This window comes from Heterocephalus glaber, unplaced genomic scaffold (genome assembly GCF_053883595.1).
Source record: "Heterocephalus glaber isolate CG9 unplaced genomic scaffold, H.glaber_assembly_v1.0 deba00000621, whole genome shotgun sequence".
In the NCBI taxonomy this organism is placed as follows: Eukaryota; Metazoa; Chordata; class Mammalia; order Rodentia; family Bathyergidae; genus Heterocephalus; species Heterocephalus glaber.
In genome coordinates, this window is record NW_028258153.1 from 33,250,055 (window position 1) to 33,276,825 (window position 26,771).

Genomic DNA, 26,771 nt, shown 5'->3' on the forward strand with positions numbered 1-26,771 from the left:
TGGTGCCTGGCATCTCCCCTGAGGGTGGCTTCTCTCTCCCGACTCTGTGTGGAGGAGTCACAGGGCCGGGGGGGCCCACAGTGGGGACAAGCCACCTAGCTTCACTCCCATGCTTCTGCAGCACAAGACTCCAGAACAAGTCAGAAATGTAGGCCTGCAGGGAGACAGGATCTTGTTTTGTTTGGGTTTGAACTTTTGAACGTTCAATCCTTCTGCCTCAGCCTCCTGAGTGCTGGGATTACAGGCAAGTGCCACCATGCCCAGCTAGTGCGCTTTCTCTCTCTCTCTGTCCCCTACAGATATGCCAGGGTGACAAGTGAAGATTTCAGTTTTCAGAGTTTGTGATCTCCTCTGTCTTGTCAGCAACCTTGTGGAGGGCACCACAGTACTGTTGGTAGGTCTTTGGGCATTTCCCTAATGATTTAGTGAGATGGTGGATATATGGATGAATGCATGATAACTGGAAGCTCTGGGCTTGGCTAGACAGTGCTGGCCACCAGAGCTGACACTTCCTGTTGACTTCCTATCAGCTGACAAGCTCCAGGGGATGTGGGTCCCTACAGGGTCACCTAGCTCTCCTCACTTGAATCAAACACACATTATGGGCCAGAACCATCTGAGCTGTTTACATACCATCTTCCCTACACAACACACACACACACACACACACACACACACACACACACACACACACACACAGAGCTTTCACACAAAGATCTCCTTCAGCAAACACATTTCCCACCATAACCACCCTATGCATGGAGTAAAGCATCCAGACACCATAAAAAGGGATCACTTGCAGTACTGGAGTGTTTAAAGATCCCTGCAGCCAGAGGTGGTAGGTGGGCACTGGTGTCCAGAAAAATAAGTAGCCTTCCCTCCTGCGCCCTCCCTGAGCCCAAAGCCGTGGGACTCCATCTGCTGCCCCAGACTCCCAGTTCTGGGCTCACCACCAGCCCAGCCAGGTTGCCATGGGGACCAGTCTGCGGCATCTCAGACTTAGTCCCAGCCCCTCCTCCCTAGCGCTCCATGTGCAGGCTTTGTCAGGGTGCAGTGTGTCCCTGCAGCTGTGGCCAGCAGACGACAAGGGGGCTGCTGGGGAGGGAGAACCACCCCGAAGAACCCCAGCCAGCTTCAGTCCTGGGCTGATTGGCGCCTCTACGCACCGCTCTGCTTTTGGCGACCCTAGAGACCTCCGGCATCTTGGCTCCTTGTGAACCACCCTGGGCTCCTCCGGAAGCTGTGCCTAGACAGGAGCTCCCACAGCCTCAAGTTTGCCTGCTTGGAGCTGTGCGCAGCCACGGATTCTTCTTGTTTTAAAAATGATTTTTGTCCTCTAGGAGAGATGGTGAGTACTTGGGGTTTCAAGTGGCTTTGGGATCCTGTGGGGGTGATTTTCCTTGATGCTGGCTGCTGATATTCCAGGGAGTGGAGCTGGCTGGACCCTTCCCTAGGAGGAGGATGGCTGTCTGGAAGAGGGGTTTTAATCAGCCCCTTGCCCCTCCTGAGCAAGGCTGGGTTGTTAGGGGATCACTGTAGCTGTCTGTGCTGTGGTTCTGGGGGTCCCTGGCTCCTGAACAGAATTGTCTGAGTATTTATTGAACGATCTGTACTAGGCTGGATGGTATGCTGAGACCTGGTTTATTTCCAGATTTCTCCACCCATTCCCAGTCTTTCTATTTTGTTTTTCTTCCTTCAAATGGTTGGGAAGGGAAAGAATGCAGTTAAAAATATTGTCTTTGAGATTTCCCATGATGACAGGACCCTGTGTCAGATGCTAAGATTTTCTTTTCTTTCCTTTTTGCTAGTGTTATAGTTGCTGTTCAACATCTCCCCAAAACATTGCCAATTGTAAGGGAGAAAATAAGCCAGAGTGAAAGGGGTCCTTCAGGGAAATTTGAGGTTCATTAAAGAAATCATCGTTTTGGATGAACTTGGGTGAGAACTTTATAGAAAGGCTGTGTGGCCGGGGCCCCAGTTATGATTTGAGCCTCAGGTCCCTGAGCACTCCATGGTGTCCTGGGCTACTGGTATGTTTCTCAGGCTCTATGTCTGTCCATGCATTAGGAGAGCTAGCCTGTTGTCATTTTCCAACAGTTGGAAATACAGGCTTCGTTGCCTGAAATCAGTATGAAGTATACAGAATGATGTGTATGCTCATCTTCGTATGCCAGCGTGGGTAGAATCTCACTGTGTGAACTCTGAAGACAGAGCAAACTGCAGCCCCAGTGAGCTTGGCACAGGTTTTACCTTGGGGAGAAAAGTTGAGGGTCTTCTTTTTGTTTTTTTAGTGTGTTTGTAGTACATAGTGTTTACATTCATTGCTAGGTACATGTACCTAATATATCTTCATTGTTTTAATTCCCCTTCCCCTCTCCCTCCATCTCTAGATCCCCTTCCCATTTATGAAAGATCTCCCTGTTTCCTATTGTCTATCTTCTCTTTTGCTCTTTAAATTGTTTCTGTTTTGGGTTTCTTGTATAAGAGAAACCATGTGATATTTAAGCTTGTGTGTCGGAAGTTAAGTGTCTTCCTCACAGCAGTGACTCCTAGCTGCTGTCTGGCCATGGCCTGTGGCTCTTCCTCCTCAGGTCCCTGTGCTGGGGCAGAGGTGAGCCTCTGAAGGTCAGTTGGCTTTGGGGCCCAAAACCCAGAGTTTTTGCCTGTCACCCAGAGCTGGTGGCTCACTCCCACAGTGTATGCTCCAGGGTCAGTCTCTATTCCAAAGATGCCTACTCATCTTCAGGCTTCAGGACTCCCAGACACTGGGCCCAGGCCACAGGCTTCCGTTCCCTTATATGCAAAGGGCTCATCTCTCCAGTCTTTCGTGAGGTTCCTGGATGACCACTGGCTTCTTCAACCTTGTTATGAGCCTGGTACAGATCTGGGAGCCTGGGAGACAGGATCACACAAGACATAGAGGGTCAGTGAACATGTCCTCCTGCCCCTGTGGGCACATGCCACTGTGGGCACCGATCAATGAGGGGCTGTCCCCTGAAGGAGGATAGCTGTGGACGGAAATCTGGCCTCACCCCTGCCATGGGACCATGTTTCCTCAGCTATAAATGGGGTCATGTGTCTCCTGAAGGCAGCTTCTGTGGAGTGGAGAAGCTGAGGGTGCATTTGTGCCATGTGTGGCTGACAGCAGAAGCTTGCCCTCCAGAGCAACCCCCAGCTGTGCGGGAGACCGTGTTCCTTTTCCAAGCTTGTGAGTAAAGTTATCTTAGTCCTATAGCTTTAGGTCAGCTCTGGGACCATCCACATTCTCTAGGGCATCCTAAGGAGGGGGCACACCAGGGACTGTTTGGGGACCTCAGGGATGAGATGGTTTGGGGTGGGGGCTTGGCTTAGCATTCCTGGGCCACCTGTGCCACCAGGGCGCATCTGAGGCCCAGCATATGTCCGTGTGGCCACTGGTCCCAGGACAGGCAAGGTACTCACATGCAGAGATGTACCTGGGAAGACAGATGCTACTGGTGCTGCCTTCTCCTTAGCAGGACCTGTCCTGCATGTGTCAGTGACTGGAGTGGTCACCTCTCCTACTATGGTCTGCTGAGGAGCTTTCACTGTCTCCATGAATGAGGAGCTTTCTGCAAGGGCTCAGCTAACCCATTAGCCAACGGTAGACCAGTTAATCAACTAACTAATCAACTTCCTTTCTCCTTCCCTCCCACCCTCTCTCCCTGCCTTGAGACATTGCTGCCCTGGGCATCCTTAGGTGCCCTTAATTCTGTCCTTTCTGGTACCTTCTCCCCTCGGACCCCTGGTTCAGCAGCATGCCCTTAAAGGGACTTCCTGCATGCCACATGCTGTTGGAACAGCCTTCGGTTACTCAGGAGCTGAGTCTGAGGATTGAACAGTGAACAGGGGATCCAAGCCTTGGTGAAAACACCCCTCAGAAGGATTTCATGCCTCCATGGGACTGGGGAGCATAGGAAGGCCTCTGCGCAGTGCCAGGCTTCCAAGGGCTCCTGCTGGAAGCTGTGCAGCTGTCCCACAACAATGCTGGAATTATCCTCTATTCAGGGCCTGATGGTGGGGTGGGGCCACCCCCTTAATGCCTTAGTTTTTATGTATCACTCTCTATTTACACATGGATAATTTTTTTTTGACAGTGTTAAAAAAAATCAAAAAAACCCACAGCATAGTCTTTGCATAAGGGTAGACACATCAGAGCTTTTTGTTAAGAGACCAGAAACAATTGCTTCCACTTCAGGCCCAAATGTTCTTGTGCTAGAGCCACCCTGTAATTACAGCCCTTCTCTGGGAAGCTCTCAAAATGTCACTTCCTCTAAGTATTGGAGCTGGGATTGCCTCTCTGGTTCAAGGGTAAAAGGCTCCTTTGGCTAAGATGATTAAACCATCAAGTACTTTTAAAGCAATTATTTTTTAAAGTGAAGAATGATTAATTAGCTGGTGCCTCCCTGCACTTTGTGTTCATTTCCCCAGGGAGTGCCTGTGGCTTGATGTTCAGTGATATTGTCCCTGGTTTTAGGATGAAAGAGTCACCCAATGTCACTCTCACTCAACTTGGCTGAATTTGCACACAGGCCTCACAGGTTCCAGATCTGCGTTTGTCTACCTTTCAGCTCCCCAAACAGAAGAGAAAGCAAATGAAGAAAAAGCCTGTGTCAAAGTTCAAAAAATACTGTCTATACTTAAACCAAATGCAATTTTAGTTTAATACAACCTAGAAAATCTTTTTGCAAAAAAAAAAAAAAATACTTTCAGAAAGCAAAATTACACTCAGCATTTCTTCCTTTTTAGTTTCTTGACCACATTTTTCCTTAGAGAGATTTAGGACAGCTAAGTAGAAATTAAAATTTCCATCTGTAAACAGCCACGGAGCCAGCTGTGTTTCATTGTGCAAGAGAGATGGGAAGTGAGGATGAGCAGCTTTCATTCTCTGATTTTTAAACAGATTGGCTGTTCTGCCAAATGCAAAGATCATAAATGCTCTTTGTAAAAATGTATATGCTCTTGAGAAGCATTGGGAAGAAAATGAGAATTCCTGGGAGCTCAGCACCCAGACAGCCACGGAAGTGGCTCACACTGCCTCAGGGGAGCTTTTGTTTTCTTGGGTCTGTCTATCATTAGGTAGGATGTTCAGCAGGAACTTCAGCAGGATGTTTTTGGAGCCTGGAAACCAGCAAAAGTGCCCCTGCCCAAGCTGGTTGGGAATAACTGCCATAGTCCCCACTTCTCTCCTGTCCTTCTAGTCTGATATTTCCCTTGTCTTGATGAAAAGACAAGAATAATTTAGACCCTTTGTCCAATATTTGGAGTCTGAAGGGTTCTAGGAAGGATGTGGGACCTGTGGCTCTCAGTTCCCCAAATAGGGGGTTGATTGCAAAAGCAGCTCGACTCTGAGCACCAGGCTCTGTGGATGGAGTAACTGGCTATCACGCTAAAAAATGAGCCCAAGGGCCACTACAGACCCCCAGTGAATGGGGGGTCACTGTAAGCTTCCTGTGGGAACTGCCTTGAGAGCCTGCTGTGTCTTCTCTATCTGGTAGCTGTTCAGCAAAGGGCTGTTAACTGACAGTGTGAAGGTACCTGACTTCCTTTAACTTCAGTTGCTGACTTCCTCCTGGTGAGTGGATACTGTCCCCCAGCCCGGGTTGGGGGTTAGGGGGACTGTCTCCTGCAAAGTGAGTACTTTCCCCTCACTGACAGGTCTCTGCCCACCAGCTTTCCCCAACCTGGACTCTGTGGTTCCACCAAGGCCTCTTTGTATCCCCGTCTTTACACCTCTTTGACCTTTGCATGTGGGCATAGGCCAGAATCCTTACCAACCCCAAGTCACTGCTGGCTTTCCTGTTAGGCAGGGCTGGGGGTGTTCCTTGGGCAGACCAGGGGCCCAGGGGTGACCCCCTTTCTCATTAGAGTTTCCCTCCATGCAGAGAGCTGTTTGTCAGAGTGTAAGCATAACCCTGGGGAACAAGCTGAGGGGACAAAGAGCGTCCTAGCCTTCCTCTGGAGGGTCTGTGATTCAGGAAGTTATTTAGCGTCTTTGAGAATCAACAGCACAAACGCACCTTCACTGTGACCCCCAAGAGTCTTCCATGGTCACCAGGAGCCCTGAAAGTTGAGGGCCTTTGGGGACACTGATGAAACAGACAGAGAAATGAGAAAGTACTGTATGTGCTTACTTCCTGCTGGATGCTGTGCTTAGGGCTGATCCTCCCTTCTTCCAACCTCAGGTCATCCCTTGCTCTTTTTCCTGAGGAAAATACTGTATCATTTAGCTATTGCTGCCCAACAAATCATTCCAAACTTAGTTTAAAGCCACAGTAGATCCTCAGTTTGGTGGGTCAGGAATTTGGGTGTCTTGCCTCTGCCTCAGGTCTCCTGTGGAGTTGCAGTCCGATGGTGGCCAGGGCTGCAGCCTTGCCTGTTTTTTGTGTTTGTTTTTGTTTTTTGGTACCGGGGATTGAACTCTGGACCTTGCGCTTTCGAGGCAGGCATGGCACCATTGAGCTAAATCCCCGGCCTGTGCAGCCTTGTCTGAAGTCCTGACTGAGGCCAAGAACCCACCTCCAAGGTTACTGGATCATAGCTGGTGACAAGGGCCTCAAATCCTCCCCCGCATGGGAGGGGGTCCTCCTGAAGGGTGCTGTCTGGGAGAGAAGGCTGAAACTGCAGTGTTATATACTACGATCTGGTCTTGGAAGTCATTCTTGTCATTTCTAGTTCCCATGGGTCAGCCTTACTGGCAGTGGGAGGGGCTACATAAAAGCATGGCTACCGAGGCTCAGCAATCACTGGGTTACTATAAGCCTTCTTTGTTGGTGGTGTCACCCTTAGATGGAGGCACCTTTTCTTTCCCCAACCCCATTTGGGGATGAAAGGAAGCTTAGCCTCATTTCTGCTTACAAGTCATAGATTCCCTCCCACTTTTTTTTTGTTGTTCACTATTTACGACCCTCACCTTTCAGATCTCACATATGACCTGCCACTGTGTTTGTTGTCAGTGTTCATTTTGACTTCCTTAGGCCAGTTCTGTGCTCCTGGTGGGCCTGGGCCTAAGTCTCCTGTCCTGATAGGATCCTGATGTTGGCCTTTTGGCTCAGGGTACATCAGCGAAGGGGACAGCTGTCCTGAGCAGTGGTGCCAGGCACCCTCCTTCCTGGCCTGGGTTGAAAACATGGGGAGGAAAGGTTAAGACTTCAAGGCCAAGCCCAGGACAACATAGCATTGGCGATTTAGGTGACAGCAGCTGAGATTTCCTCAGCACTTGCTACAGGCTAGGCCCTTGTCCCTCTCCAAATGTGGCCCATGTTTTCTCCATTTTATGGAGGAACAGTTGAGGCTCTGATATACTCAAGGTCATACCACCTATGAGCCAGGGTTTATCCCTCTGAGATCCTAGCCACCTGGCCCCTGTCACTGTTAGACAGAGCTCTGTATCCTCAGATGGTGGCCCAGCAGGGCCAGAAGGAACCTGGGGATGAACTCTGCATCACTAGTTCTGCAGCTTCCTGGAGAGGGAAGTATCAGTGTGTCCTGAGAGTGTCCCTGGCTGGACCTCCAGGGATGGCCCTCTGCAATGAGCGTGTGCTCCATCCTTGAGCCATTGTAGCATTCTTCCAATCTTCTTGTTTTAAGGGAAATGATACCTGGGAGCTAAAATGTGTAGTATCTTCCAAACTAGCACCAGGAGCTGAGTTGGAGGGTGAGCCCCTATTTCCAGCAGGAGTAGATATCCTTTGGGAACTCAGAGTGAGCTTCCGCTTGGACGCTTTACTCTGGAAGTGTTCGGGGAAGTCACTGTGGGTTGCAGAAATCATCCTGTGCTCACCCTTCTGCAGCTGTAGCTTTATTTTATTTTATTTTTTGCAGTGCTGAGTATCAAAACCTGGCCCTTGTGTTTGCTAAGCAAGTACTCTACCACTGAGCTACATCCCTAGTCTTTGTAGCTTGATTTTACTTTGTCAAACACCGTGTGTCATTTCCCATGTGAAGTGCTGGTGTAGGTGCCTTGATGGTGGCTGCTTTTGGAATCTCCTCATGCCCCGCCAGAGACTATGACTCCCTCCATGACAAACAGGAGACAGACCCACAGAAATTGCTTTGTTTTTCAAAAATAATAATAATAATTATTATTATTATTTAGGGCTAAATTAAGAAGGCATTATTAAAATTGAGTCAAACTTTCCAGTCCCAGTCTTTTAAGACCCCATGTCATTATTGACTCTCTTCCTAAAACAAGGAGGAGACTTCTGGTGGGCCTGGTTGGGGAACTGGGGAGCTGGGCGCTGCTAGAGCAGTCCTCATGAGCCTGGTCACCTGGCACACTGTCTAGGTCCCCTGGGATACCTTAAAGTAATCTGTTTGTGACAGGGGCTCTCCATTTTCCAGACTTCTGTGGCCATTTCACTGTTTCCACCCACTGAGGTCTGAGGAAGACCATGCCAGGACTTCTGGGCCTCTCTGGTCTAGGCCAAGCTCTGCTGCCTCTGCCTCTGAAGATCTCTGCAACCATAGATCTACTCAAAGAAGCCCACCAAGGCAAGGGAAGGGTGGCCGAGGAGGGTGCCCTGGGTCCCACTGAGTAGCCTGTTAAACTTTAACCCTGGCCAGGTTGCTGCCACTGCACCAGGGGCCTGCTGTGGCTGTGGCTGAGGACTGCATTCTTGAGGTCACCCCCTCTACTCTTCAGAAGAGGTCCCTCCACAGCCACAAGCCAAACTCCTCTCACGCTGCGTAATGGCACGGAAATGCAAATACGCCATCGCTTTGTGACCCATATTGTGAAAATGAGAAAAAGGAAGTTGTGTTTTGCTGTCACATGAGGCTCAGCCCTGGAGGAGATATATGCTCTCCGTGGGAGAACAGTGAGTGGGGATTGGCTCCTGGGATTCTTGCAGAGCCTGACTCTGTCTGGTTTTGGGAGGGGGACTTTGGGGAGGGCTGGGGGTGCTCGGAGCACAGCAGGAGTCGTTTGAGAGAGACAGATGTTTTCAAGGCAGGAAGCTGCTCTGTATCATCCTGTTGCCTGTCTTTCTGTAGGTTTTGCTGGCATTATTGGTAGAAGGTCAGAGTTATTGTGGGCATCAGATTGGAAGTGAGAAGCCTTTGTAAACTGTGGGGTGCCGGACACTGCTACTGCTAGCTGTTGTCAGGGGGTAGCTCAGACTCACGCAATGGAGGGTGACTCCTACGCCCTCTGGGAAGCCCAGGAGGGGCACAGGTCCAGAATGACCCCCTGCAGGGCTGACTCCATGGTGGGCCCAGGCCCCTCTCCAGTCACACAGGCTTAGGAAAAATGCAAGCCTTCCTCTGCCAGAACTGGGGAACGTGGTCTCAGACATATCCCTAGGGCTCTGGGCTATCCCACTCCCTGTGACTCCAAGGACAGGGTCAGAGCAGCAGTGGCCATACAATCTGGTGCCACCGTGATTGTGCTTGTCGTGCAGAGGTGTGCTGAGCTCTGGGCCCTGTGGGATTTATCAGGGGTTGGGGGGTGGGGATGGCAGCGAGGAGAGGGGTTGGGGGGTGGAGGGAGGTTGGGGAGGTCGGTCCTGTCATTGTTTTCATTTTTCTGGGGTTGGTGAGTAGCTTTTGCCAGCCATTCTTGCAGGAAAGGAAACTGAGGCAAAGAATACACTGCCAACTTGTCCCAGCCCACCCCTCAGTCCTATTTGTCCACTGCACCCCATCCCACCCCCCCATCTTCTCAGCATCCGACTTGCACAGTGGCCTGGGGATAGGGTGGGGCCAGCTATGACAGGAAGTGGTTTGTCCCAGCCGGGTTGTTGCAGACAGCCAGAGGCCTGGGTTCCACTCCCAGGGTTGGAGGTGCTGATACTTATGTCTGCACAAGGGCCAGCATCTTGAGTGTACAGGGACCCTCGGAGCCATGCTGGCCTGCATGCTTAGCAGTTGAGTGTGCCCTGTGTTGCTCTGAGGTTAGAACTGAAATGGCTTGGTCTGAGAGGCCTCGACACTGCTCAAGGGCCTGAGGACGTGCCTGCCTCTGCTGCCCTGTGTCACTGAGGGTGGCCCATGGACAGGAATGTGACCTTGGGAATCTCAAGCTAGGAGCTTCCACTGCCCCGGCTGGGACCATAATGATCCCTATTTATAGATGGGAAAACTGAGGCTCTTTGGTGAAGGGTATGGGTAAGAGAGTCAGATGCATTGGGCAGGATAGTAACCTGATGAGAATAGGTCTGTGGGGTGTTAGTGGCTCCAGAGAGACTCGGGGATGAGTGTGCAAGGAAAACAATGAACAAGGACATCAGAAAGAACAGAACTGGTCACTGAAGTGACAGCCTGTCCCTGCCTGTCCCCGAGGACAGTGACTGACAGCGGGTAGGGGCTAAGCCAGCCCAGGAAGGAAACAAGAGATGAGGGGGCCTTCACTCACAACTGACATTTCCTGCTGGGTACTGGAGCCTCAGCTCTCCAGGTATTTGTGGGCTCTGTAGGTGATGAAGAGGCCAGTGTCCTGCACAAGAGACGGGCCAAGGGCCAGCCATGGACATGTATGTACTGGCAGCAAGGAATGGAGTAGAAGCAGACCCAGTGTGAAAGGGGGCAGCCTCATGACCAGAGCACAGCCAGTGACACGTCCCTGTGGGTGAGGCGAACCCTTGGTCTCCCTGCATTCTGCTCTTCCCTCAGTGCCCTGACTCAGGCACTAGGACAACTTTCTTTGTCACCACCAACAGGTGGTCTGGGTGGCTTCCCTCCTCACCTTCCTTGAAAACCAAAATGGGACTCACTTGCTGACTGTGTGCCTGGCTGCTGGCTGCTGGAGATCCATCCTGGCCTTCAGGTCTTGGTTCCAAGCTCTCCCTCTGGGGGTTCCCACCTGGGAAGCTGCAGTCCACATGGCCCATTCCCTCACTGTACGTGCCTTCTTGCCCTTCCTGCTGTTTGTACAGCTGTTCCCTCGGTCTGAACCCCACTAAGAGATGAGGGACTATTGGACACCCAGGTCCCATGAGGTGGGGAGGCCTGGTCACTCAAGTCCTGTGAGGTGGAGTGGCCTCACTTAGGTGCTGTATTGGGTCTCAGGATGAACCTTTATATCTGCCCAAGATCTTTGGGGGTCCCGCTCATTTATCTTTTGAGAGCTGTGAGTGTGGGTGGGTTTGCAAGATGAATTTGCCTTCCAGACCTTTCTAGATAAGTTGCTATGATGGGCCAGACCTACTGAAGGCTGCTTTGGTGGGGGGATTTGAACTTCTGTGATCTCAATTTGGATTTTATATTTTTGAGTTTTGATCAAAGCACATTTTTGTTTATGTGAAAGCATGCATTTTGGGGGATATAAAAATTCCTTGCAAGGCAGATTCAAATTCATTCATTTTTTCATCCACAGTACTGAGGCCTATGTAACAGGAAGAGATGCGGCTCCTTTGTCCTTTAATCATGGAGGGGAGGGGCCTAAAAGCAGGAAGTGGGGAGGGAGAAGGTCAGGGTGAAGTCAAGGTGGAGGGATGGGGGAGCAGGGGATGGTGTTCTCGGGGAAGGCCAATCTGGGGATCTAAAGCTGGATAGAGCTGCATTTAAGACAGAAGGGCTGTGCCAAGAACCTAAGGGCCTCCTGGGAGAAAGAGCCAGGGAGGGGGAGGGGGAGGGGAGGGGAGGGGGAGGGAGAGGTCAGAGTGGACAGTGATGTGGAGAATTTCCATGGACATTTCTTTTTTTTTTTTTCTTTTGGTACATGGGGATCGAACTCGGGACCTTGCGCTTGCAAGGCAGGCGGCAGAACCACTGAGCTAAATCCCCAGCCCTTCAGTGGACGTTTCAACAGGAAGTTCTTGCTTATTTTGTTTTGTTTTAAAAACAGATATTGTTAAACATAATCAAAAGTGGAAAGAAGCCTGGTGTGGTGGTGCACGCCTGTGATCCCAGCACTCGGGAGGCTGAGACAGAAGGATCCCTGCAAGTTCGAGGCCAGCCTGGGCTACATAGTGAGTTCAGGGCCTGCCTGAACTACACAGGGAGACCCTGACTCAAAAAAACCAAAAAAACAAAAGTGGAAAGAATTCTATAATGTACCCAGGGTGCTCAATGGGGCGAGGGTGAGCCTGGACTCAGGGAATTAAAGATCTCTCCTCCCTCAAGAGGAGCCTGAGGGTCTTGCAGTGGCATATTAAATTGTTTTCTCCTAGTACTTTTTAAGGAAATCTTTCAAACGTATCACCATGCTCAAATAATCTCGCAGTGAGCACCTGTGCTGCCATCCCAGAGTTCTTTTGGCTTTACTGCATACCCAACTAGTTGTGCATGGAAGGAGTCTATTTTATTTTAAAGATGGAATTTGCACTTTTATTTTTTTTCATTGCTTTTTATGCATGACAACAGTGATGTTTCATTCATGGCTCTATGTTTGTATTTATGTTCCTTCTTGGTGAAAGAAATAAAAGTGAAAATAAAATAGGAAAGAAATAGAAGACAAAAATAAATCAATTTTGAAAATTTAAAGGCAGAAAATAAAAATAGAAAACAAACAGAAAATACTGAGTAAACAAAGCCAGGCATGGTGGTGCATGCCTGTGGCCCTAGCTACTCAGGAGACTGAGGCAGGAGAATCACTTGACCTCAGCAGGTAGAAGGCAGCCTGAACAACACAATGACACTTTATCTCAAAAAAAAAAGAATCCACTAAACATGTAATTGAAAAGATTAAGTAGGGCCAGGGATTTAGCTCAGTGGTGCTGCCACCTGCCTCATAAGCACAAGGTCTTGAGTTCAATCCCCGGTGCCAAAAAAAAAAAAAAAAGATTAAGTAGAAATGGTAAGAGTGGAGGCTTCCCTGTGTGGGAGGTGTGGGAGGTAGCCCTGCCTGTCATGTGCTAGTGCTTCTTGCTGTATAGCTCCGTGCACTGATCCTCATGCATTCCTGGATTTGCTCTCTATGAGTTTCTGCCAATCCGGCTTAGTGCAAAAACCATCCGTACTGTGTTTGCCTCTTAATCTTACCATGTCCTGCTGTAGCTGAGTGGACCTAGAGGCCTCCAGTGCGATGGAGTGTGAGCAGTGTGTGCAAGGGATCTAGGTTTTGAGCTCCTTTGAATCATCCCAGAAACTGTCCTCATCTCTACTCTCCCTCACCACGTGCATCAATTTCTGATGCCAACAAGGGTGGGTACCACTGCTTTAGGCCTCAGTAACCTATCAGATGGATGAGGCACTCTGTGCGTATTTGACTGGGAGCATGGCTGAAATGTGAGGGTGTAGCAGTTGTGTGCTGCCCCAGGCTCTAGGAATCTTTGCAGAACTATTATTATGGCCCTTTTATAGACACGGGGACTGAAGCTGGGGGATGCTGAGCTTCTCCTTGGTGGTCTGGACAGTCGGGATTAGAAACAGGATCATGCTAGATGCAAATGCTTGGGGCCCACTATGTCCACACTGCCTTCAAGGCAGAGGTCTGCCAGGGCATACTCAGTCTATGGGGTATGTTAGTCCCCAGGGAGATCCCAAGGGATAGGCCTGGGGCCAGAGCAGGGATGAGTCCAGCCAGGACCTCCTACTAGGCTGGGGTTGCCAGGAGCCTTTGGTTAACCCTTCTGGGTAGGTGGGGAGCTCTATCTGTCCCCTTTTTCATTCTGGGTTTGCCACCTAATGAGGTGTTTTTGGTCTCACGTATGTAACCCACAAGAAAATCATTCCTGCATTTCCTCAGTCACTTATAGAGCCTCAAATGCCACCAGGGCTACCAGGAATCCACTCTGTGCCGTGGTGCATGTGTGCTTCTCCCAACCTCTTTCCAGGTGACAAGATGGAGGTTGCACAGCCAGGCCTTGACCTTGCAGGACGGCAGTGACTCAGGAATCAGGACCATGTGCCATGTCCTAGAGAGGGCTGGTGGCTGCCCCTGTGTGGCCATGTTTTCCTCGGCCACGTGGCGACAGGTGGACATATAGGATAAGGCCCTGGGTACCTGACACAGTTGTAAGTTTAGGCGCTTTGAATTGCTGTTATTTTGATGTTTGCGGTTTTTCTCATCTTCCCAATAAAAACGCTGTCCCCATTAAACACTAACTCCTCATTTCCTTCTCCCTCATCCCTGGCAGCCATCTTTCTACTATTGTGAATTTGACTCCTTTAGGGATCTCATATAAGTGAAACAATACAGAGTTTGTCATTTTGTGACTGGGTTATATCACTCAGTATAATGTCCTCAAAGTTTATCCATGCTGTGGCAGATGTCAGAATTTCCTTCCTTTTTAAGGCTAAATGTATCCCACTGCATGGCCAGACTCTATTTTGCTTATCTATTTGTGTTGGTTTCTGTTGTTGTAACAAGGACCTGAGATAAATTAACATATAAGGAGGAAAGTTTTATCTGTGCTCATAGTTTCAGAAACTTCAGTAGAGACATGTTTTACCGCATGGTAGGCAGGAAGCAAAGAAAGAGACAACAAGGGGCTGGGGTTCCAATATCCCTTCCAAGGGTACACCCCAATGACCTTTCTCCCACTGGGCCCAACCCCCTAAGGGTTCCCCCACCTCCCAGTAGCGTCAGGGCTGATACCAAGCCTTCAACATGGCCGTCTCTGGAGGACTCTCAAGATTCAGTTTGTAGTACCATTCCCTCATCAGTGAACACTTGAGCAACACCCACATTTTGGTTGCTGTGAACACTGCTGCTGGGAACCTGTTTGAGACCCTACTTTCAGTTCTTTCGGGAGACCCATGTTCTCGAGGATACAGTCGGGTTACATTCGGAACTCCTCTTGGAGAAAACATAGCTACTCTAAGAGAAGCTGCTGCATGCCTGGGAGAGTTAGGCACCTCGACTCCTGTCCTGCATCCAGCCTGTCTGACCGGTCTACAGTCACAAGGTGCAAGAGTGACAGGTCATGTTACTACCTTTTGTTTTTCCACAGTTTCTAAGTTTTCTAAAAAAAAAGAAGTCTGTGTTAGTCAGCTTTTTGGCACTGTAACAAAACACCTGAGATAATTATAAAGAGATAAGGGTTATTTTTGCTCACAGATTTGGAGATTTCCATCCATGATCAATAGGCCTCATTGATTTGGGCCTGTGGCAATGCAACACATTACAGGGAATGTGGAGGGACACAATCGATCACCTTAGGTAGGGAATGAAAGAGAGGTAGAGGAAGGGGCCAAGATCCCATATCCACTTTAAGAACACGCCCCCCATGACCTAAAGACCTTTCATTAAGCCTTGCATCCTGAAGGATTCACTACCTGGGGACCAAGACTTTAGCACATGGGCCTTTAAGGGACATTGAAGATCTAAACGATAGCAGACTAATAGTTTCAAACAGTACAAATGACTTTTAGAGGTGGTAGTGTGAGCTGAATTTGCAAGTATCTGTGATGTCCAAGCAAAAAGGCAGATGTGGTATTAATTGTCTCCTTTTCTTCCCAGTTTGTTCTCCCTCCCCTGGGCTTCTCTGAGTTCCCACTGACCCCTACCCCAATTTCAAGGCATGGAGCACTCCACTGCATTCTCAGCAGAGAAGCCAGAGACCCCTGGCCACATCAGCAGGTGCCAGAGCATTCCCCAGCCTGAGACCCCAAGGTGAGTACTCAGTGCTTCCAGTCACCTCTGAGTCACAAGGTGGCATTATTTGATCTGGCCATGGCTGAGGCACCCTGGGCCTTGCTCACTGTTTATGTGGCCTCAATGGAGTTTGGATGGAAAGCCACCAAATTAACCCCAAGTGAAGCTGAGCCGGGTCAGCAGTAGCCTCTGGCCTGAAGCCACTCTTCGCATCATCCAAACCCAGGCATAACAGCTCTTTCAATGTTCCTGTCTGCTATATCTGGGTCAGTTACAGGTCAGTTTCAATTCACTGAGGGTTTTTTTCCTACTCATTATGGGTTGTATAATTCTTTTGCATGCTTGGTCATTTTTTTATTGGACACCAGTCATCACGTCTTGGATCTTGCTGGGTGCTAGACAGTTTTTCATTCCTGTAAGTATTTGGGGTTTTTTGGTGGGGTGCAGTTAAATTGTAAGCAGCTTGACTTTCCGGTTAAGATATGTTAGGAGGGAGCAGAACAAAAGACTTTGTGGAGCACTCCCTCTGGTGCTCTCAAGTGGTTCTTGGTCCAGACTTTCCTCATATGTGTGCTGAGTGGTCCTCAGGGCCTCTCTGCAGGTCTCAGGATTCTTCCTCTGTGCAGACCTCTCCCCTCCAGGGCTCTGTCTCTCTTGGTCTCCCACACTCTCAGCTATGTCTTCTCAACTTGGAGAGCCCCCCAGACCCCTCTTCCCTGCTTCTTGGCCCTGAAATGGTCTCTAGGCAGTGAGGTGGGGCAACAGGAAGGCTCAGCCCATTTACTCCCATCTCTCAAAGATCTTGGGGCTTTGCTGTCTGGCATATAGCATCGTGCAAACTCTTGCTTTCCTAGTGTGCAGTGCCGTGTCCTTTTGCGTTGTCTCAGGTGAGAATAAATAGGTTTCTGGTGAAGCGCAGTCTTCCTGAGCTGGGGCTGAGCCAGGCTCTGCCCCACCAGACAGCAGCTTCTGCACAAGCCAAGGCTGAGCACAGCTCACATTCCATCTCCTGTCTTACTTCTAGAAACTTGAGTGTATCTCCTATGCTAACATAAGAATGCTGCAAAACATGTATTTTCTGTTTGGAAATCTTAATATTTCTGCCCACTAAGTTTGTTAAGAATGTGATGGTAGCCAGTGATAAATGTCTACCTGAAATGAGTGTGGAGCCATTAAAAAAAAGGTCCACTCAAAGGTAGTTTTCCCCCAGGAAGTAAGTGCTCAGGAGGAGCTCTGCCCAGGGGCCTGTCCAAAACAGAGCCTCCAGGGACACCGCTGAAGCAGCCGCCCACCCTGGGAGGCCAGGCAGCCAGGGGCAGGCCGTGAGACAGACAGTTCCTGCTTGTGTGCATGTGAGCGTTCGAAGCCGGCTTCCACCCAGATAGCTCTTTATAGTGGGAGGAAGGGACACACAAAGTCTTGGCCAGCAGAAGACTTCCTGAGTGTGAGTGTGTGATAAACCAGTGAGCGTGTGCGTGTGTGTGTGTGCGTGTGTGTGTGTAAATGTGCTGGGGAGCCGTGTGTGTGTCCAGTGAGGGTGAGGGCTGTGGAGGGATATGGAGCACCTTGGCTCTCCTCCAGTGGGGTGCTTCCCACACTTCTGAGGTGACCCTTCCCTCCTGGCTGTGCAGCTCTGCTCACCCATGGGGCGTGGCTTCTGCTGCCTCCCCTTCTCAGGCTGCGTGTATCACCCAGGAGCCCAGGACCGACTGTGTTGTGTTCTGTGTCCCTCCGCAGACTCCTGTGTCCTGCCCAGGGTCCACCACTCCGGGTGGGGACTGATGCTGCCCTCTTCCTCCCCTCCCTTTAGCACTGGGGCCTTGGCTGCTCCTAAGCCAGTTGGAGGAAGTGCTTTTCATTCCCTTCTGCTGTTTCTCCAGTGCCTCCTAACCAGCCCTCTGCAAACCTGCTGGACAAGAGATTCGAAGAGGATTGCTCCAGCCTCTACTGGCCAAGCCCAGAGCACAGCAGGGAACAAGCATCCAGCTGTCAACCTTCAGTGGCCCCCATTGCGGGAGAGGGTGACTGCACCGGGTAGGGGTAAGTGACCATCACCTGCCATCCCTTGGTCCCTCTGCAGCAGCATCTTTCGGTCAACAACATGATCTCAAGCAGGGCATGGTGGTGTCTGCCTGTAATCCTACCACTGGGAAGCTGAGGTGAGGATCACAAGTTCAAGCTCAGCCTGAGCAATTTAGTGACTTAGTGAGAAATTTTTTTTTTAATTTTCAAATTTTCTTAAAATAAAAAATAATAGAGCTTGAGGATGTAGCACAGTTGTAAAGGTCCTAGGTTCAATCCCCAGCATATTAATAAATAAATAAATTTTTTAAAAAGACCACTTTGGAGACTGTGCATCTCACTGTGGTCCGGTCTCACTTTTGAATTCCTTGAGCACCAAAGATTTACAGCAGAACCAGCCATAGTGACACACATCTGTAATCCCAGCAGTCAGGAGGAGGCAGGAGGATCAGCACACATTTGAGGCCAGCCTGGGCTATAGAGTGAGTTCAAAGCCAGCCTGCACTCCTGAACTACATAGCAAGACCCTGTTGGAAGGAAAGAATTGATGCTTGGATTTACCTCCTGTGGAGGGTGCCAGGAGAGGCTGGGGTACCAGTGTGAAGTGGCTGCAGTGCCCAGGAGGTGGGATTTGGAGACAAAGGCCCCAGTTCACACTGTTGGGCAAGACCACCTGCTGGCCTGGTGCTCCCAGGGAGACCCTGGGACAGTCACAGCCGATGGCCTCTGGAGCAGTTCCCTTCACTGTCCAACAGGCCATGGTGATGGTGAGGAGGAAGAGGCCTGGGATACTGAGCCTTACCTCCTGGAAGTATTATGGGTGTGAAAGGTATGTTATAAATGGAAGCCCAAATGCTCATGACAGCTATTATTATCATTTTGTGCATATATTTTGAATTCTTGAGCAGCAAATAGCCTCACACTATTCCATAGGATTACCTTTTTTTTTTTTTTTTAATATATAAGAGACTTTTTGAGACAAGTTCTTGCTAAATTGCCTAGGTGACCATGAACTCGTAATCCTCCTGCCTCAGCCTTCCAAGTGCTAGGATTACAAGTGTGCACCACCACACCCAGCAAGACTTTTTTTTTTTTTTTTGTACTGGGGATTGAACTTGGGACTCTGCACTTGCAAGGCAGGCGCCAGAACCACTGAGCTAAATCCCCGGGCCAAGACTTATTTTTAAAATAAAACATTAGCCATTCTCTGAAAGCCTATCTAGCTAGGACCCAGCTGAAACTCACCAGGGTGCTGAGGTTTTGAACACAGCCCCAGCTCGCCTCCTCTAGGCTTTCTCTGGGGGTGGTGTCCTAGTCAACTTCTCATTGCTTGTGCTCACTTTGGCAGCACATATACTAAAATTTCTCATTTCTGGGACAAAATACCCAAACACCCACAGTTCAAGGAGGAGAGGTTTCTTTTGGCTCACAGTTGGTAGAAATATCAGTCTATAGTCACCTGGTTCCAAGGCAGAGTGGCATGGCAGAGGAGAAACAGTCCATGGAAAGGCAGGCAGGAAGTGATCAAAGGAGGAGGGATATATATATATTTATATTGACCCACCTCCACCATCCACTCACCTGCCCAAAGCCCCACTTATGAGCACATGAGGCTCTGGTGGGACACCTAGATATAAACTATAGCAGTATAGCAGGTGGTTTAGGGGAGCTGCATTGAGCTGGGCTTGTTTCTCCCTCACAGGAAGGCCCTGGCCAGCCTCCCACAGAGCCCAGTTATTTCAGCTTTTAGGATGGAGTCAAGTGGAGGGTCCTCGGCACCCCCAGAAGCTGTTTCTCCTCTGGGGCAACCCAATGCCAGGCCTGGCAGCTCCTCCCTGGGAAAGCTCCGAGCTCTTCCCATTGGGCCTGGTACCCGCCAAGGGAATGGTGGCCGGCCTGCCACAGCAGAGGACAGCCCCCCAGACACTGGCCCCCTGGGGGCGCCAAGCAGCATGAAGATCCCCAACCGGGACAGTGGGATTGACAGTCCATCCTCCAGCATGGCCAGCGAGAACTTCCCCTGTGAAGATGGGGATGAGGCCTCCCCAGGTCCTGCCGGCCTGGTGCTGCAGCCCGAGACAGCTGTGGGCAGCCAGGTCCCACAGGACACCCGCCGGGAGGACGGTGATAGTGATGTGGGTGAGGAGCCTGACTCCGAGAACAAGCTCTCCGGGGCTGATGAGGATGTCAGCCTGGCCCAGGTAGGCCCCTTCCTCACTCTCCGCCCTCTATGGGAAGGGGTTAAGGTTTGTGGTGGGTGCCACCAGGCTTTGTTCTCAAGAGGGAAGCACACAGGCTTGCTCCTCACTAGGGGAGGTTCCTGGGGTGGAGTCTTCTGGGAAGGGTCAGGCCAGATCCACACAACACCTTGGATAGTGACCTGAGCCTCACTGTCCACCCCTGCACCATAGGAGGGATGATGGTCAGTCTAATCGGTGATGCCACCCACAGCTGCCCTCTGCATTGTGCCTGCTGTCAGCCTTGCAGCACTCCTGTGGGGAAGAAAGTGTGAGCACCACTGGGGAAACTGAGGCACAGGCAGCATAGTACCTCCCCAGGGTCACCTATGGGGTATGGCTCAGGATGGGTGTTTATGCTCCTCAGGATCTGGGCGTGCCACCAGGTGGCTGGCGCAGGAGACGTGTGACTGGGTTGGGCCTGCTGGCTTCTGGTGGTAAGGGAGGTTGCTGATAATCCAGCAGGCTCAGGAGACAATGAGCTTGACAGGGAAGGGCAGCCAGGGCATGGCCCTGTGAACCTACTTTGCAAAAGAAAGGTTGGGGCCATGTTTCATAAAGGTGACAACCACCAGTGGAAACATAGTTTGATGCTCCAGTTTGCAATGGGAGGGGCACACCATGCCATTGTGTTCACATAGGGAAGCCCTGGGTCAGTCAGGACAGGAGGAGGAAAGAAAAAGAAGGGGGATGTGTGGGTGGGAGCCTTGTAGTGGTTTTCACAGGAAGGAACAGTAGAGGGGGGTTAAGCAGGTTTAGGATTGCTGGCTTGAATAATTTCAGCAGGGGCAGAGGTCCCCTCCTTTGTCCTGGTATCTGGTCCTGCAGTGATGAAGGCCAGTGGCTAGTAGCTCAGAGTGCAAGAGCCCCACAGAGGAAATGGGGATGTGGGATTAGGCTGGTTGATGTCTTGGTTACTTTCCTTGTCACTGGCACAAAATACTGGACACCTGCAATTTAAGGAGGAGAGGTTTATTTTGACTCACGTTTCAGCCCATAGTCAGCTGGCTCCAAGGCAGGATGGCATGGCACAGGGGCATGATGGAGGAATAAGTGCTCACCTCATGGCAGCCAGGAAGTAGAGAGAGAAAGAAGGAGCTGGGGAGGGAGGCCATGCTACCAGTAACCCACCTCCTCTGATCAGGCCCTACCTCCTAACAGCATATTTTGCTATAAACTCATTGGTGGACTAACCCACTGATGAATATAGCACCCTCATGATCCAGGAACCTCCCAAAAGCCCACCTATGATTGATGAGGCTTTGGGGGACATCTAGACACATCTAGATAACATTCTGTCCCTGGTCCCCAGAAGATTCATGTGGATCCCTTTATGCAAAATCCATTTACTCTATTTCTAAGAGTTGTCAAAGTCCTAACTGTCTCAGCATTGCTAAAAGTCCAATGTCTCTCTGAGACTTAAGGCAAACTCTTAGCTGTGAGCCCCTGAAAAAAATCAAAAAGAAAGTTGAACACTGCCAATGTACAATGGCACAACATTCCTATTCAAAAAAAGAGAAAATCTGGGGGATAGTAACCCATGGGACTAAAGCAAGACAGAAACCCAGCAGGGCAAACATTAAATCCTGTAGCTCTATGTCCAGCATCCAGAGCAAGTTGTGATGAACTGCAAATTTCAATCAGCTTGGGCAGTTCTACCCCTCTGACTAACTCTGCTCACTGCATTCAGCCTTTCAGCAGACATTATGCATTCCTGGCTTCTCTATTGCACAGCACTTTCAGCTTCACTCTCACAACTTCATGCACTGCCCTGCCAGGGGCACACCACACATCCTCCCAGGCCTTCTGAAATCTGGGAGGAAGCCTTCCTGATCTCACAACTTTTGCATTCTGCAAGCATGTAAAAGCAGCACCATGTGAATGAGGCCAAGGTCTGCTTAAGCAGTAGTCAGACCTCCTTGAATCATGGACTACAACTGTCTCTTGAGTGCCTGGATGGCTGAGCACTGTGAATCAAATCCCAGGGAATCAAGACCCTACACAGCAGGGTACCCTAGGGCTTCCTTCTCAAAGCAGTCTTTCGCTTGTGCAACTTTGGATAACACTTGGCTTGCATTTGAAAAATGTGACCAGAGGTGAGTCCTTTATTATCTCTAGGAGTTTGCTGGCCTTGGGGGAGAAGGGCCGTTTCTGCAGGGCCAGCAAGGCCCAGATGTCAAAGTATCAGAATATAAACATCATGTGACAGTGATACATGCATATTTATGCTTATAGCAGCACAACTCATAATAGCTAAATCCTGGAAGCAGCCTATATGTGCACCCACAAATGAATGGATAAAGAAAATATGGTATTTACAACACAATGGACTACTATTCAATCATAAAGAAAAATAAATACGAGGCATTTGTAGGAAAACAGATGAACTTTGAGACCGTAATCAAACACAGAAGCACAAATATTGCATGACTTCTATTGTATGAGAAGCCTAAAGTGTAAATAATTTAAAAAGAAAAATAAAAGATAAATAATATGAAATAGAGGAATAGACCCCCTACAAATGGGAAGGGCAACCAGAGATGGGAGAGGGGAGGGATGAGAGGCCACTTAAAAAGAATTAAGATGTGTTATGTACTTGTACCAACTCCCCACAAGGAATGTAGTCAATACATACAGCAAATATGTACTAATAAACATAGAAAGTTATCAGAATATGGGAAAGAAATGACTGGAAAAATGCGGACTCCTAGGCTTATCCACTCATATCTGTGGCAGGCCCAAGTCTCTGTGTCTGTAACAGAAAGACTTGGATGCTTCCATCACTAATGAGAACAGGTTGTCTTCCCCACTTTGGGGCACAGGATTAGGACACCATTCACCACACACCAGGTGGTCCTCTGAGGAAACATTGGCCTAGGAGCCCAGGACATTGTGCCTCATCCTGTTTTAGTCAACCTTCCATCACTACAAATACCTAAGACAATCACCTTACAAAGATAGAAGGTTTGTTTTGGCCCACAGTTTTAGAGGTTGCAGTCCATGATTAGTTGGTCCTATGGCTTTGGTCCTGTGGTGATGCACGACAGGAGTACGTGACAAAGTAAAACCACTCACCTCATGGCCAGGAAGTGAAAGAGAGAAAGAAGAAGGGACTGTATCCCACATTTCCCTTCCAGGCCACACCCTCAATGACCCAAAGACTTCCCACTAGGCTCCGCCTCTTAAGGCTCTACCACCTCCCAGGAGCGCCATGCTGAGACCCAAGCCTTTAATACATAGCTTTTGGGGGACATTTCAGATCCAGTCTACATGAGATAGAAAGAGAGATCCTGATGGAGGGGGGTGACACAGGTGTACACACCCATCAAATCAGCAGATCCAAGCTCTGCACTGTGAAAAATTAGTCAGAAAATGTTGAAAATAATTAAGGAAAGTCACCATGGAAAGATTAAGGATGTAATCCAGTACACTTCTTGGTCAGCAAATCATCCAGCTTTTGGAGTATCCATGAGGTAGCCTAGCCAGGGATGAAGCTCCCTTACCCATGGGGCCTAGGGGGGAACTGGGCCAGGTAGAGAAGGAGGGCTGGGCCCATTCCCAGAAAGAAACTGCTTCCGGGAAAGATTCTCGTGCATCCTACCACAGACTCTGTATTCATAAAAGGGGCTTAATAAAATAACTAAGGCCAAATTAGACTTAAAACATTTAGTACTTTTGGGGCTGGGGATTTAGCTCAGTGGTTCCGGCACCTGCTTTGCAAGTGCAAGGACTCACATTCGATCCCTGGCACCAAAAAAAAAAAAAAAGAAAAGAAAGAAAAAGAAAAACATTTAGTACTTTTACTTTCTATGCCTTGTGCACATAGGGTAAGGCACTGAGAGTATTGGGGACCAATACTAGTTCATGTATTCTTTCAAGGTAATGCTCGGGGGATCTGGGAGCAGGGTCTCTTTTACAAATAGATAAATTGAGGCATAAGGGTTAATAGATAGTTCATTACTCCTAACAGTTTTTTTATGGAGTCTGTAGAATTTTCCACATATAAGATCAGGTCATCTGTGAGCTGATTTAATTTTGCTACTTCCTTTCCAATTTGAAGGAATTTTTTCTACTATTTTTCTTGCTTGATTGCTCTGTTTAGGATTCTAGTACCATGTGAAACACAGTTGGCAAAAGTAGGCATCCAACCTGGTCTTGTTCCTGACCTTAGAGGAAAAGCCTTTAGTCTTTCATTATTGAATAGAATGTTTGCTGTGGGCTTTTCATATATTGCCTTTATTATATTGATGTTGTTTACTTCTATTCCCAGTTTGTTGAGTGTTTTTAATCATGAAATGGTGTTCAATCTTGTCAAATGCACTTTCTGCATCCATTGTGATGATGTCTTTTTTGTCCTTCATTCTGTTTAATGTGTGATATATTGCATTAATTGATTTTTGTATGTTGTTTTGTATGTTGATTTTTGTAGGTGCATTCTAAGAATAAATTGAACATACTCATGGTGTTTAATCCTTTCAATATGCTGTTAAATTTGGTTTCTAGTGCTATTTTGTTGAGAAATTTGGTATCAATATACATCAAGGATATTGGCCCATGTTTTTGTCTCCTTGTAGTGTTTTGTATCAGGATAACATTAGATTCATTGAATGAGCTTGGAAGTATTCCCTCCTCTTCAAATTTTTGGAGCAGTTTCAGGAAGATTTGTGTTAATTCTTTAAATCTGCCATAGAATTCATCAGTGAAGCTGCTTGGTCCTGGGTTTTTCTTTGTTAGAAAGCTTTTGATTAGTGATTCAATGTCCTTATGTATTACTGATCTTTTCAGAGTTTCCATTTCCTCATAATTCAGCCTTTACAGGTTGTATGTTTCTATCCACTTCTTCTAGGTGATACAATTTATTGGTATATGTTGGTTCTTGGTATCTCTTATAAATTTTAATTTCCATGGTGTCAATTGTAATCTCCCTTCTTTCATTTCTGATTTCAGTTATTCAAACCTTTTCTTTTTTTTCCTAAGTTAATGAAACTAAAGGTTTGTCAATTCTGGTGATCTTTTCAAAAAACCAACTTGTAATTTCATTGATTTTATTGTTTTGACATTCTGTTCCATTTATCTCTGTTCTCATCTTTATTGTTTCCTTCCTTTTGCTAGCTTTGGGTTTAACTTACTCTTCTCTATCTGGCTTCTTGATGTATAAATTTAGATTGTTGATTCAAGATCTTATTTCTTTTAATTACATATTGACAGCTGTAAAATTCCTTCTTTGCATTACTTTTGCTAAGAATGTTGTAATTTCATTTAGTCTCAGTGTATTACTAATTTCCCTTGTGGCTTCTTCTTTTACCCCTTGGATGTTTAAAGGTATATTATTTAATTTGTATGTACCTGTGCATTTTCATTGTGTTATTGTTTTCAAGTTTCATTCCATTGTGGCTAGAAAAGATACTTGGATGATTTCAATCTTCTTGAATTTGTTAAGACTTGTTTGATGCCTACATGTGACGAATATTCCATGTACACCTCAGGATAATGTGCATTATGGTGCTGTTGGGCAGAGTGCTCTGTATTTTTCTGCTAAGCATAATTGTTTAGTTTTCTTCAAGGCTCATATTTCCTTACTGATCCTCTATGTGGTTATTTTATCCATTATTGAAAGTAAGGTATTATAATTTCCAACTTTCCATTTCTTGGAACCTATTTCTCCCTTCAAGTCTATCAAAATTCGCTTCATATATCTAGAACCTCTGAGACTCAGTGCATAAATATTCACAATTATTACATCTTCTTGGTGACTTGGCCCTTTTATCATTATACAGTGTCCTTGCTTCTTGTAATACTTTTTGAATTAAAGTCCATTTTGTCTGCTACAAATATGACCATTCTTGTTTTCTTTTGGTTACCATTTGCATCCTTTTGTTCTTTTCACTTTCAGTTCATGTATGTCCTTATACCCCAAGTGAGTAAGTTTCTTGTAAATAGCATATGGTTGGATGCCACTATTTTTAGTCCATTCAGCCAATCTAAATTTGTGCGTGTGTGGTGCTGGGGAATAAACCATAGACCTTGTACATACTAGGCAAATTCTTTACCACTGAGCAATATCCTCACCCCGTATGTATGGTTTATGTTGCTGTTTATCACCCTTTCATTTCAACCTGAAGGACTGCTTTCAAAAAAAATTTTTTTTAGCAGATCCAGTGGTAATGAAGTCCCTTCAGTTTGTTTATCTTAGTTTCTCTTCCCCTCCCTGTCCTTGTCTCCCTCCCTGTTTCCTTCCCATGGTCTTCCTCTTCCTTCTTTTTGTAGTCTTTGGGATGGAACCCAGGATTCCCCACATGCTAGTCAAGGACTTTACCACTGAGCCACACCCCAGCCCTCTCCTGCATTTTTTCGGGCCAGTTTTGCCCAGCACTGTATTCTTGGTTGAGGTTTTTTTTTTCTTTCAGCACTTTGAATACATCATCACTCTCTCCTAGCCTGTAAAATTTCCCCTGCAAAATCCTCTGGTAACCTTATGGAAGTCCCTATGTATGAGACAGATTACTTTCGTCTTGCCGCTTTAAAGATTGTCTTTGACTTCAGACAATTTGATTATAGCTTGTCTACGTGCAGTTTTCTGTTGATTTATTTGGTTAGTTAGAGTTGTTTGAGCTCCTTGCATTTCCATGCCCATTTCTTTCCTCAGATTTGGGGGTTTTTCAGCCATTATTTTTTAAAATAAATTCTCTGTTCCATTCCCTCCCTCATCCTTTGTGCCTCAGACGTGCATAGACTGGTTTATCTGATGTGTCCCATGGGTCCCTCATGATCTGTTTGCTTTTCTTCATTGTTCTGCTCCTCTGACACTGTGATTTTAAATGACACTCTTAAAGTTTTCTGATTCTTCTGCCTAATCAAATCCACTGCTGACCTATTTCTTATGAGTTTCTCAGGTCAGTTATTGTATTTTGCAGTCCCAGAATGTTTCATTTTTTCCATAGTTTTTAATCTCTTGGTTGATACATTTTGTTCATTGTTTCCTGATTTTGCTTAGTTATTTGTGTTCTCTTCTATCT

General features: G+C 47.9%; 1 protein-coding gene across 2 annotated transcripts in view; it reads left to right on the forward strand.

Moving 5' to 3' along the window:
- The first annotated feature begins 1,021 nt into the window (after positions 1-1,021).
- Positions 1,022-26,771, forward strand: part of Fgd3 (FYVE, RhoGEF and PH domain containing 3) — a 53,137-nt gene continuing 27,387 nt past the window's right edge. Inside the window, exons 1-4 of one of the 2 annotated variants that reach the window (XM_013067548.3) lie at positions 1,022-1,348; positions 15,362-15,514; positions 17,377-17,536; positions 19,221-19,719. In XM_013067548.3, the coding sequence (XP_012923002.1) occupies positions 19,270-19,719 (450 nt within the window). In that variant the 5' untranslated portion in view covers positions 1,022-1,348; positions 15,362-15,514; positions 17,377-17,536; positions 19,221-19,269. Of the gene's footprint in view, positions 1,349-8,711; positions 8,838-15,361; positions 15,515-17,376; positions 17,537-19,220; positions 19,720-26,771 lie in introns of those variants that run through there. The other variant, XM_013067547.2, reaches the window with a different exon arrangement.